Source organism: Pseudopodoces humilis, chromosome 7 (genome assembly GCF_049639895.1).
Source record: "Pseudopodoces humilis isolate 2021_Gansu_Grassland_sample_001 chromosome 7, ASM4963989v1, whole genome shotgun sequence".
In the NCBI taxonomy this organism is placed as follows: domain Eukaryota; kingdom Metazoa; phylum Chordata; class Aves; order Passeriformes; family Paridae; genus Pseudopodoces; species Pseudopodoces humilis.
In genome coordinates, this window is record NC_142206.1 from 23,871,602 (window position 1) to 23,885,438 (window position 13,837).

General features: G+C 40.5%; 1 protein-coding gene across 25 annotated transcripts in view; it reads right to left on the bottom strand.

Annotated features, from left to right (window-relative positions):
* The window catches only part of MADD (MAP kinase activating death domain), a 68,764-nt gene that overhangs the window by 41,302 nt on the left and 13,625 nt on the right, over positions 1-13,837 (bottom strand). For 13 of the 25 annotated variants that reach the window (XM_088057296.1, XM_014252026.2, XM_014252021.2 and 10 more), the window contains exons 2-12: positions 13,330-13,521; positions 10,192-10,806; positions 7,361-7,664; positions 6,872-7,003; positions 5,499-5,612; positions 4,719-4,799; positions 3,509-3,565; positions 2,588-2,766; positions 1,763-1,998; positions 1,251-1,407; positions 180-286 (exon numbers count right to left, since the gene is read on the bottom strand). In XM_088057296.1, coding sequence (XP_087913422.1) covers positions 180-286; positions 1,251-1,407; positions 1,763-1,998; positions 2,588-2,766; positions 3,509-3,565; positions 4,719-4,799; positions 5,499-5,612; positions 6,872-7,003; positions 7,361-7,664; positions 10,192-10,806; positions 13,330-13,391 — 2,044 coding nt within the window. In that variant the 5' untranslated portion in view covers positions 13,392-13,521. The remainder of the gene's footprint in view (positions 1-179; positions 287-1,250; positions 1,408-1,762; positions 1,999-2,587; positions 2,767-3,508; positions 3,566-4,718; positions 4,800-5,498; positions 5,613-6,871; positions 7,004-7,360; positions 7,665-10,191; positions 10,807-13,329; positions 13,522-13,837) is intronic. The other 12 variants (XM_005522438.3, XM_014252027.2, XM_088057312.1 and 9 more) reach the window with 3 other exon arrangements.

The following is a 13,837-nucleotide window of genomic DNA, read 5'->3' on the forward strand; positions in this document are numbered from 1 at the left end:
AGGAGAAATGTCCTTTTTCAGTCTACCCACACACTTTTACCTCAGAGCAAAACCACAATGGAACAATACTTTGTTCTGATTCAGGGATTTAGGGGAGGCCTTTTTCCCAAAGTGCTGCAGATTAATTGGGAACTAGAACCTATGTGGACCTTGTAAAAGTAAAAGCAAAAGTTACTCACTTGGGGTATCACCATTAATGTCACATTTCATCATCTCACTGACAAAGTCACCAAGAGAGGAGTAGGAGGAACTTGAATCGTCATAGTCGACACTGTCACTGCCACTGCCACAACAGGTGAGAGAGAGAGATGAGTGGCAGCATCAAAGCAATAGCAGGCTCTGACACTTTAAGGATGTGAATCAGCATTGTTTTCATGGACCTCCTAAAAATCTCATAGTAGCTATAAAAAAATTCCAGGGGCCAGCTTCATGAAAGATAAGAGCAAAAAATTTAACTTCCACGTATGTGAAGAGTTATGGGAAGACATTTAAAATCTCTTAGCAAAGTTAATGAGGTCAAACATAAGTGAGTAGAGAATAGTGTATTAATTCACAAAACACATGTGTGTTTATGTAGGACAACTTCAAGGGAACTGGGAATCACAAGTAAAAGCATTTTCTTTTTACACTAGTGATAAATCCCGTTCTGTTAGGACCACTGGTGCTGTGTAAAATGCAAAATATGTGCAAGTCTAAGGCTGAAAGATCTCACAAACCAGTAAGGAATGAAAGGGAATAAAACTGGACACAAAACTCCAAGAAATATGGCCAAAAGCTACTATATAAAGTCTCCTTTCATTTTACTGAACACACAAGGTGGTCACAGGCAGTGGGTAGTACTAACAAGCTTTGTGTAACTATGGATAGGGAACAGAGATTAGAAAGAGCAGTAAGATGGGTGGGAGTATTTGTAGTACTGCGACAGAAAGAACCAGAGAAAGAATAGCGTAGAAGAGAGAAGAGAATTAGGGTGTGAGGAAATAACAAATGTCAAGTGGCATACAGGTAGCAAAAGAAAACTGGAAAATAAGGATGGAGAATCGCATTAAATGAATACACTAGCAAAGGGTTAAGAGGTTTGCTGTGATAACAGAGCAGCGAGAAAATTTACTTCAGTGTCAGTATTCTGCCCAGACAAGAAATGAAACAACAGCCCGGCAGGCTACAGGAAAAGGCTGCAAATGAGAAGTGGGAGAAGTCCAGCAATCTGAAATAACTCTCATGTAACTACGGACATGTTCCCCACTAACCTGTCATCAGTGGGATCAGAATCTGTTTCTTTCTCTGCTGGGACATTCAGGGCTTCAGCCAGCTGTGAATTGGTGTCATAGACTCGATAGTGGATGGGCTGCAGCTGGTGAGCATACCACTTGGGTTTGTCACCAATTAGGGCTGGGTCAAACATGTCTGCACAAAAAACCGAGAGAGTTAATCAAACTCATTTACTGGTGTCAAAGGCTTCATGCACAGTGACGATACCCTCTACTGAGTATTGCACAAAAGGACAGTCTTTAAGAAGCCTACAGGACTTCTCAATAATCAAACAAGAGGAAAAATTAATTGAAGGAGCAACTCGCCAATAGCAGGGCTAAGTTGGGAGAAACCCATGAGGCCATACATAAAAAGAGAAAAATATTCCTTGAACTAGATTTTCCTCCCCAGCAGGACTAATATGGTATAAAATTAAACCCTTCCCCAGAATGCCTGGTTTTTAAATTCCTGCATTATATCCAAGTGCAGGAAAGGCAAGACCAACACTTACTGTTATGAATTCTTTGGAAAGCATAATTAGTAGGGTTGAGTGACCATTCTCCAAAGTATTCTACTGCCTGCGTTCTGGAAAGCTTATCTGCAAAAGGTGTTTGCTTCGGCCTAGAGGCAAGAAAAGAATTTGCCTGGAAGGCCACCACTGGTCGTGGGAAGAGACGAAGAGTGCGAGTATGCATTTGGAAACCTTGCAAAACATTTGGTGAGTTGAAGAATCTCACCATAGCAACCCTAAAAAGAAGCAGAGAACAATATATATGAGATGAAAACACAGAGCATAACAAAAAAGTATAAAGAGGACCCTTAAAAGGCATGCCACAGACAATGTTTCAAATCTTTGAAGAATGGTAACCTAACTCTTCTTAGAAAACAGCTGTCTTGCAAAAAATAAAAGAAAAATCCAAACAAACCAAGACCCAAGAAATCACTTTGTTCTAATTCACCATCTTAACACAAACACCCATTCAGAGAAGGATATCATTCTCGTTTCTACTAGCTGAGGTAACAAATAAGTCCCCAGCTTTTTTTTTCTGTATTTCAAGGCTTGTGATTTAAGATGAGGATACAGACTGACAAATCCAGGTAAAGTGGTTGATCTATAGGAAAATGCAAGCAAAACACCCCCTCAAGATACAGTTATGTTCATGCAGGTAACAGATATGAGATAAACACTGTGATTACTGCTATTTTTCCCCACATGATGTCAAGTAGAATCTAAAACAGTACCTGACAGATGGTGTTTCACTCACAGAAATGTTTATACTACCCTCAAGTGCAAACTTTTATGAAGACTCAATGCTATCTTCCTGTTAAGCCTTACCTGGTAGCCACATCAACAGAGTCCACATCGTTTCCATAGATCAAAGGGTTGAATTCTGTGGAGGGAGTAGACTGCAAATCATTCTGTGGTCTTCCCAGCAGCAGAGGCACCTCCTGCCCCTCATGAAACTTCTCTAGATTAAGAATGGGCTGAGTATTCAGGCTCATGCTGGCCAGGGCCTATTGAAGGACATTATGCACACATTCAGCAAGAACAGTTATTTAAGGAACAAAAGATCAGAGCTACCCAGCCCTCTAGGCAATTGCAACAATTATGCATGCTCCATTAATTTGTCTCAAACCACCTCCATGCTGAGTCAACAAGTATCTCCAGGCCCTCCTTTATGTTGATTGTCAAAATGATCTCCTCAGTGCTGAAACAGTCCTGGAGCCAGTCAAGGAGTAGCACAGAATTCCACTTTGCTAGATCATTCATGACATGAAAACAGAGTCCTAACTGAACCACTAGTAGAATGGCACTGCATAACTACTGCTTGTAGAGTTATTTCCATGTGTAATTTGAATACATCTTGGGAACTAGAGGCCTTGAAACTTGCCCTTAAAGGTGGCTATTCAACCAGTAATTTGAGACACTTCTACACAAACATCTGCTTGTATCCCTGAAAACCTCCATTTTCCATTTGAATGAAGTCTTCATCTGTCCATAAAGCTACCTCTTCAACACTCATAAAGTCTTCAAGGAGCAGCACAAGTGGTGAATCAGTCCTGGACACCCAGACCAGGTCTCCTAAACCTATCCTAAATCTTCCTCATTTATCCCATTTGCCCACCAAGGCATCATCTTTTAATTTAAAAAATAAATTAATAAATAAAACCAAAACAAACAAACAAACAAACAAAACATACTCCAAAGGAAAAAGGTAAAATGGAAAATTGAGGGGAAAAGAATAAAATAAAGAACCTTGTTGTCAGGAGTGACCAGCTGTTTCTGAGTGATTGCAGTCATGCTAACCAGACACTGGAGGCAAGATGGAAGATCATATGATAACACCACAGCAGCCCATCAGAGCCAAGACGAACACATGACCACAGAGAAACAGATGGAAGGAAAAAAAATATCTATTACTACCAAATATCACGAATGAGAGGAAAACAAAAGGGACCACAAAATAGACACATTTTAGGAAAGAGGTGTGACTGCCCCACCCCCAAACATTCATATCTGGCCACTTTGGAAACAGGCAAACCTGTTGTCCTTAATGATGCAGCTAAGAACTTTCTACAACAGTTTAAAATAAGATATCCTGAAATTCATTTATTGACTCTAAGATGCAAAGGCACACAGAAGTGTTAATGTTAGTAATGTGGGCCACAGTTTGTCTACTTCGTACCAGCAGTACCCCTCTGCCAATGGCAAATCCTTAATGACACTGTCCATACACAGGGGATGCAAGCTGACTTTGGGTGAACACTCTGAGAATTTTAAACTTGTCTTGAAAAAAATTGCAACTTGTTCTTCTGATACTCAAGTTTGCCTTTGCAGTAGTGAGAAAGTTTTGCTAAATAGTGCCTGAAATTGCAAGGGGGTGAGGCAGCAGTAGGGGGAAGGCTGATCTAACAAAACTCCAGGCAACACATCACTTCCATCTGTGCTGACAGCAGGTACCAGGATATCAGAGAGGTTACACACTTTCCTCTCCTTGTCTATGAGGAAGAGAAAGAGCAAACCTCATCACATTAGTAACACACTTTACCTTTAGATACTGCATGCAGCGTGCATAAGGAAAACAGAAATAAAGAGATAAAACCTGCTTGACACGATCAGCCAGGATGACCCAAGCTGATTAATGGCTTAGCAGGACCTGAGAGGAGAGACTGACACTTCACACACAGATCTGTGAATGGAGGGGAAACAAAGATGATCATAGCTTGATGGATCAAGTCAGAGTTTAAAGCCCATATGGCAAACGTAAAGGAGGAATCTGGAACTTTCTGCATCAACTGGAAACAAGTTAGCCCCAAACAACAGTAGAAATAAAAAACCATCTGTTGAGTACAGAGACATTTCAGCTTTACATTCACTGACTTCCATTCTTATCCACTATAGCAGAAGAGCTGGGCATATGCTACGTTCTACTGAATCAGAGTCCTTTCCACAAAGTGCACATTACCTGTTTCAGATGCTTTTTCAGCTCCGAAGCCTCTGGTTCTGGCAGTGCTGGCAATGATTCTGCATTTGTGGGAACAATCACCTGGAATAAAGCACAACAACACACTAAAAATTCTCCAGGTGTAGTCACTTCCAAAACAGAATCCCCTGAATCTCCAGCACCAAGATCACTCCAGACACCAAAGAATAAAACACAAAAGTAAATTAAGAATTAAAAAAACCCCACATTCTCAGACACAGACAACTGCTTTTCACTTCTTTATGGTTGTTACTGTTTACAATATAATAAACAGTTGAGTTACTTTATCATTTACCACAAAAACGAGAAATTTTAATTGACCCACACTTTCCATCAAGTAGATGATGTTACACACATTTTCCTTGAATTAGCCTTGCTCATACCCTTGTAGAAAGTGAGATACATAACCCCACTTGAATCATGACAACCAAGGCTGTGGGAAGACTCTTAACAGACTGGATTTCTTATGTAGGGCTGTAAGACACAGTCTGACAGTAAGTCAAGAAGAAAGTTCTATCATTTGGTTGAAGATTTACCTTCTAATGATAGAGTCAGATCAATTAACTGAAAAAGGATGCCAAATGCATCCTTTGCAAAAGACATGGGGACCTTGAGACACAACAAGGAATGGAATCCTAAAGTTTAAAATGAAAGTAGCAAAGGCAGACAGAGGGCAGACATTACTAAATTCTCAGTGAATACACTAGTGACAGTACACAGTTCCTGGAAACAAAGACACAAGTTCTTACGGGTGCCACTTACCCTATTGGTATCCAGGTCAATAAGCCATACATCATCAGGCATTTTAAAATCCAGTTTGTAAAGGAAGAAACTTGCTGGAACACCAATGATATAAGGTGTAGGGGCTAGAAGCAACTGAGAGAAAGATAGACTTTACTAAGGACAAGATCTGCATTTGATATCACCATGTTCTTCCCAAATATTTATTTATTGACTACAGTATGTTCATAGCAGAGTAGACAACACAAAAGGCATTGATAAATAAGTAATTAATACTGCACAATGGAAGTATTAAAAAAAAAAAAAAGGAAAAAAAAAAAAAGTGAATAAAATCTCCCACACAGAAAGCCTCAATTTTCATCTAGGAGAAAATACATTTCCATCTCCCATGTTCCATGCCCCACTCCCACCCAGGACATAATTTATATGGCTACATGGCTCTTCGGAAACAGTTTGCCATGTCTGTTATGGACCATAAAAAAAAATAAATGTTCATAGTAAGAGCCTAAGTTGAAAAGCAGGAAGTCATGGATGAATACATCCTCAGCTCAAACTGAGTCTGTGCCATTGCAAATAGTCACATACAAGGACTTTACCCTTATGCTTGTAGTGGTAATTTGGTTTCAAAATAATAACATCTCTAAGAAGTACAAGATAGACACATTTTTTCAGATGAATGTGGAAAACCTATAGGGAAATTCAGGTTGCTTCTGACAAGGGAATGAGCACAGGAAAAAGGTTTGAATCAACTAGGCACATAGCAGCTTGAGACCAGTGGCTTGGGAGGCTAATTTATTCTTTTAATCTAGAACTGTTGGCCACCTCCAAGGAGGGGTACAAGAACAAACCTGCAGCATCAGGATATCATCAGGATAGCACTGAAGTCGTAAGATGGTCTGAATTCTATCTTTCCAAGCAGAATAATGAGTTCCTGTAAAGAGCTGACTATTGGCAAAACCCAGGCTCCCAGCTGAAGTAACACAACGCTTCGTATTTCTGAGATTGCAGGCAATAGTTTCTGAACTCTGAATCAAAGAGCCCTCAAGCATCCTTAAATATTGCTCTGGACCCTCCTCAACAAACTTTAATACTCAGTTTTGAGGAGGGAGGGGGTAAATATCATCATAATATTGTCAATCTATGGTCATTCAGCCATTGTTTGTGAACTACTGCTTTGAATCATTCTATTCACTGAGTATCTTCACTCTGAAGATATCCCACATAAGTGGTGTTACCTATGATTTAAATAGTCACTCTCAAGCAATATTCTTTGCAAGGCAGACTTTGATATAATCTCTGAGAAGACAGTGAATAAAAAAAGGACTACAACTAACTGAGTTTTAGACATCACAGAAACATCTTTTGTGAAAGACCAATAAAGGAAAAATATGTACCTGTTCTGCAGAGGCCATGCAGGTGGGAAGCAGAGGGATCACTGGGAACATGTACTCTAATGGGTAGATCATGGCCACAAAGGCCATCACAGACATTGAAAGTGCATTATAATCTCGGGACTGCAATACAACCTGCAATCAAGAAACTCCCATTAGCACTGCAGCAACCATTCACTTCTAATACTCCCCTCAGGTGTATAAAAAGACCACAGATTTTGTGATCTCTGCAGACTCAAATTCGATGGCTGTGAACTGGTAACCCTCCATCAATCTGTCTGAAAACAAGCTTCGGGTGGTTTTTTTGAGGGGGAACAGAACTCTTCAAAACAGGAACTTCAGAAGAAGCTATTTATTCCCCTCATTCTCCACAGACAAAATTCATTCCAGCCAGTGCAGAGAGACAGCTGTTCTACATATCCAGTCTACCCTGGTTTGGAAGAGGGCAGAACTTCCTACATACTCACCAAAGATCACCTCGTCCCTGCTTACCTTGTGCTCCAGAAGGATGCAGGTCAGCACCTGCAGGCAAGCATCCACTCCCAGTAACTCCAAAGGCAGATGTAATGGAAAATCCACCAAAGTGAAGCGGGATGGATCAGGAAGAGCAAAGGTCAAAGCTGGCTGTAACTCGTGTGGCAAGACTTCCACATCCACCCGCTTCTGCCCAGCAACAGGCATGGGTGAGCGGAGCAGGCGGTATATCCAAGCCTCGATCTCCCGCAAGTCATGAAGCAGGGCGCTAGACTTTTCTTCCACCAGGAGGGAGCCTGTGAAAATCCGCCACATTGTATCCCTGGACAGGGAGAACGCCAAGATTAACACTCCAAGAATTTCACTTGACAGCCTTTCTGCAAGGCTCTTCCAGAGAAAGGGTAGATCCGACAAGGACTAGAAGAGTCAACTCATAAGCATTCGGTCACACGAAGGAATGGAAGATAGGCATTTAAGCTTCCTGACACAACTCACAATGTGAGGAAGAATAAATCTGTCTGTGGCAGGAATCCACACAAGTATGCCACTTCAGACTTCATTCACACATTTAAAGGATTCAGTCAGGTCCAGATCTCTGAAGAACTCTCATCACCCTCCCGCCCGAAATTCAGTGGGCACACAGGATACTCTCCTGTCTCATCCAGAACTGTAGCAGATCGACTGCAGGACTCTGCTTCTAGATAATATGATAAAACTAAGATAATAAAAATATGCCACATCCAAGATCTCCTAGATATTTTGGCATGATAAAATACTTTTCATCATTCTGTCCTAAACTGCCCAGTATCATTCTTAAGAGCTGAATAACCCATTGGAAAATTGGATCTATTCCAGCTAAATCTCTGAAAGCTGTGTGGAAAAAATTTAGGTACCTGAGCAAAATAGCCAGCAAGTTTTCCAGACTCTAAGATGCCAACTGAAGAACTGTAGCCCATAGGCTGGCCAAAAAGCATGTACAGCATTGCTCAGGGCCTTCAGAGCTTCAAAACTCAGAACTGGATCTGAGAAGGGAACCACAGAGTCTTGTTCACTTCAGCCCTTTACCCTGTAGCACCTTCCCAAATAACTTCAGCCTAATAAATATCTTGAGCCCTTAGAAAGCTATGGGTTCAAATTGGAGGTTCTATCTTACAGTTCACAACTTTAAAAAAAAAATAAAGAAAAGGAAAAAATATTATGACACTGGAGGCTTCACAAAGAATAATTGAGAAACACTTGGATGGCTCAAAATAAGGGCAGTTTGAGATCAGGCTGAGTACATGATACACCTCTCAGAACTGTGATGCTTCTCATCCTCCACTCTTCCTTTAGCTACTTGTCATGCACATTAGGCTTCCAAGAGGTAAGCTCCACCTTTTGCCAGCTGTAAGGATTCAGTTTCACCTTTATTCTGCTACCACTTCAAAACAATTCTATTTTTCCATGTCACCACATGGTGATTCAAACCTGCTGCTTTACTCTTCCCAGAGATGTATGCTCAATATTCCTTCTCTTGCCATCCTCATCCATCACTCAATTATTCTCTTTAAGAATTATGTCCAATAAGAGCAAATTTTTCAAATACACATGTCATTTAAACACCAAATTGAGGAAAATCATGAAATGCAGTGGGGTATTTTTTCCTCAAGAATTATCAGGCTAAACCAAATAACAAAATAACATTCCTTAACACATACTTCCACTGGGGGGAGAAGTTTTGCTCTGACAAAATAATTTATTCTCCATCAGTAGATTCAAGTGATTAATTTGCTAATGCAGGAATCAGTCATACTACCCCAGAACACTCTCCTAGAAATATTCCAGGGCAGTAGCCCAAGAAGTAGGCCAGGGCTCCATGAGTAGGACACATTTTCCATTTCACACAAAATGTAAAGAGCTTATAAAGATAAAAATTATCATAATTATAATCCTGTCATTTTTTGCTTTTGACAAGTTTAATTTGGAGTGTACCAAGCTACTTAACTCACATTATGTACTATCTCACAGTGCAGTCCCTCAAACTGTTGAGATAATCCTCTGCTTCTCCAGAGATTCATTTCATACTTTTTCTATTCAGCTAGTACATTGGACAGGAAAACACCATCCTGGAATGGAGATGTCAGGCACAGCAGCACAGATATATGGAATACATAAAACATTGTTCCTTCCATACCCTACAGTGCAACTGCTTTTGTTACATACTCCACACTGTAACAGCAGATAGATTATGTTTACTCCATTGTATTAAATATAAACCAAGTTCCTGTCAATTTGCTGTTACCAACAACCATTCCCATGTTTCCCAGACAACTATGTTTTCTACCTCTCCTCCCTCTCTCCTTCAAATATTGTACTTTGACCTATTTCAGCTGATCCTGCTTCTCTAGTCTTTTCTCTCCCACGCTGAAGTTCAGACTGTTTCATAAGCTTGTTAAGCACATTTTCATCATTTCCCTCCTGCCCCAAGTGGAAATTCTCTCTGTTATTTCTTGGCTGCTTCTAATTTCCCAGAGAATCAGTCCTGACACATATTGCCACAGAGCTTAAATGCCAAAGCAACAGTAACAGCAGTCAGCACTCAGCTTCAGTGGTCAGAAGGGTAGTGCCTCCTTAGGAGCATCAAAAATGAAAATTATACCAGATTACAGAATCAGAGAGAGAAGTTTTAAAGAAATTGTTATAAAAATTTCCTTTTCCTACTGTGAACCTGGGTTAAAACAGTGAAAAAGGCCAACCCTTGGTCTCTGGCTGCTTCTGCAACCACATCTGCAGCCACAATTCACCATGTAAATAAACTGCAGCAATGAACACAAACACTAGGAGGAAAAAGCTCTTCCCTCTCAACGTACCTCTGCACCCCACGTGGAATCCCCAACTTCTTGCCCAACAGTCTTTCACTACAGCAGTCCACAAGTCTCTTGAGGGTGTACAGACACTCACGGAAGGTGGAAAAGAAGGGATAATGACTAAGGATGCACAGAGAAGTCAGAGTGCTGTTCCGAGAGCGATGGCTGCCTTTGGCCAGGCGCTTACTGCGCGGGGATCGATTCACGTCAGGGGTAGACTCTGCACTGGGAGCCTGCAGTGAAGAACCACTCTCTGAACTCTCAGTGCCCACTTCCTCTTGGGGTGCTGACACATCCCCAGATTTAGGGATCTTCTGTCCCTCTCGAGCTCGATGTCCCCCCGTGCCTTCTCCCTTCTCCTTGGGTACCCGCTTCTGGAAGGAGCGGTAGAAGTTGACGCAGATTCCATAGCGAGTGACCCCCGTATCCTTGTCTGTGAGGGTGAAGACGAAGGAAGTGTCATCACGGAAGCTCATGCGCTTTTGCCGCACGCTCAGGCATCCTTCTGGCTGGCAGAAGAACACGACGTCGGGTGGGAGAGGAAAGTCTGCGTGGTCTTCCAGAGGGTAACGCCGCAGCAGTTCAGGAGTCTGAGCAACACTATCGCTGCTTGGGTGCCTACCAAAGAAACAAACAAAAAAACCCAGACATAGTTGACTAATAGTAAATATTTCTGGGAACTTCCTATTAATGTGTCAGGAGCCTGTGGACTCAGCTTCATATTTGTTTCCTCTCTTCCCTACTATCCAGGGAAAGTGCAGCTTCTCAGCCACTAGCCACAAAGCTCACTCAGCAGCATAAGGCAGAAAGGTTAAGTAAAGAAGTCTAAGTCTCTACAATCATTAACAAGGAGCCTGTTCAAATCTGATTAAGAAAAGGCCTTCCAGGAATATGTTGTTCCCAGGAAAACACTGTATTGTCATGCTGCTCTGACTTTGATTTTCAAAATTAATTTAACTGCACAGGTCTCTGGGCGACACTTTGGTAGGAAACACACTGTCCCTCTCCAAATACACAGTCAGAGGAAAAGCTCCTAGATTTCAGCCATTTATGAACAAGATGCAAAATTAAATGAGATAATCCAGTATCAATTCTTAACTGGGAAAACAAGAATTTACAAGGGAAGAACTCAGATAAACAGTGGAGTGATATGGACCCCATCCTAAAAACATTTTCATTAAAAAGTTCTAGCAACCACACAAACATATGTGTTTGATTTTCAGATTGGAATTTAGAGTGTAATTTATATAAAAACTCTATGGTAACATGCACAGCTATTTACCACTGTGACTCACTAATCTTCGTACCACAAATCACTACAGAAACATGAAGACAGAAAGGCAATACTGTCGTTTCCTAATTTTCCACTAGATTCTTCCAAGATATTATGCTTTTGACTATTTCAAAATACAAATGACACTTGCTTTTTTCATATATGAGATGTGAAAAAAACTCAAACAAGTAGTAATAGAATGCTCATAATTTACAAAAGAAAATCACTGGTGTAAATGGCTCTGCTGACTAATTCTTCCAAACTAATATTTTATTTAAAACAAGGAAAAATGCTTTCATAATAAAACTGGTAAAAAGATTTATACTGCCTGCAGAGTTAGATACTGAAATACTGTATGAAAAAAAAAAGAAACACTAGAATGCTTTTGTATGTTAATGGACACAACTAATGCATCATCTGCCAAAAAAGAAATGTCAAATAATGCTGGTACTATCTAGACAGTCTAGATAGTCATTTGGCAGCAAATGGTCCAAAAAATGACATCAACAAAGTACGAGTGCATGTATCACCATTTCACGTCTTTGCTGTAATGTTAGCTACAAGAACAGAGTTTTCTCAGACATGGAGAAAGTTTGAACCTAGAAGTTCCAAAAAGCATTGCACTTTGTGCACAGTGGATAACAAGTTGTAACAATAAAGGCCACATGGAGCTCCTAATGGCTTTGTAGAAGCTACTTCAGCCAGCTCCATCTCTCATCATAGGCATTTGCCAAAGTGCCAAATGAGACAGCACCTCTGAGCAGAAACAGTCTAACCAGCATGGGATGGCAAAAAGCAAGAGAACTGTAGGAGTCCAGAAGCGATAGTAGCAAATTTCTAAGTGAGAGCATCAGACACCATAAGCTTCACTGGAGGAGGCAGCTAACATTTCTACCTCCTCTTCCTAGTTGGTGACACACATATAGAAAATTTGGTTGTTTTTCTACAGACAGTAAGAAGTATTAAACTATTACAGTGTTCTGTCCATAAAATGCAATAATAAAAAAACTAGTAGTCAGGATTATGTAATTTCCTCCACTCAGCCTATTTAAACATTGCATTCAAAGTATTCTGAAAAGAAAGCAAGAGGTACAGCAACAGGCTGATGCACATGAACCACTGATATTTAGAAGTGAAACCAAAATAGACTTTGGCCTACACCCATTACATAGAATTTGCAGAAAGCTACTGCATAAACTTTGAATAAGGAAAAAATAACATTTACTGAGCACCTATATGTTTGACAAACAGAACACATCAACCCTTCATTTCATATGTGCTTTAAGTAAATATGCATAACATTTTATCTATTAATAAGAATTTAAAACCAGAAAGCATTCATGTCATTCCTATGAGGACAAATAAGTATTAGAGGGAGAAACAGCCAAGTAAAGCAAGTTCCAGATTTTTTTCTAAACTGAGTTTACAGACTACATTTCAAAAGCTAGATAAGTAGTATTATTCTACAACTAGTACATTACTAGTAATAAAAGTAGTAGAAAACTTGTCTTGTACTTGCATTTAGCTTTCAGTGTTTCCAATTTGTGAATCCCTCTGTCCTGATGCTAGTAGAAGCAAAGTTCTGATACACAGACTACCAGAGAGTGATAGATAAATTAGCTTTTTTTAGTCACCCTTTTCAGATCCTTGAAAAGAAGTCTGAAGACCACACATTTAAAAACTTTGACTGCGCTTGTATCTTTCAAGAAGTGCCCTGGCTCAAGTAGGTGCTCCCCTCAGGGGAACACTCTGCACACACTTCAGACAGCACTTCCTGAGCGTCAGGCAAGGCCTCATCAGTGGATGCAAGGCTATTTATCCCCCCTCTACTGCCCAAGCAAAAGCTCTGCTGGACTGTTTCACCTTACCTGGCTCCAATGATCACTAGATAGTCAAGTAGCCGAGAGCAGGTTTTCTTTTTCTGCACCATTGTCCTGGACGCCCCTCTCTATGTCATCTCAAGGAATTTCTGTTCATTGATGCAGTGGTCAGTTATCCCATCAGCCGTGATCGCTGCCTTGGGGAACAGAATCTTCTTGGAACTGTCTGCCAAGTCCAATCTATAACCAAGAAAAGTAAGAGTGTCAAAAGCACAACCAGGAATATACAACACATAAAAGCAACTTAATGGCCTTAATTATATTCCCAAAAATCCTCAACGTTCTGTGCAGTCATGGTCATCCACACATCTCTATCTTCATGAGTATAAAAACACAGCCATACGCTCACAAGAGCAGAGAGATGAAAAACACACAAAAAAGTACAAGGGTATCAAGAATTAATGATTGGAGTCGAACATCTTAGAGGTCTTTTCCAGCGTAAATGAGTCTATGATTCTGTTCTAAGGGGGAACACTGACAAACAAAGCTGCCTATC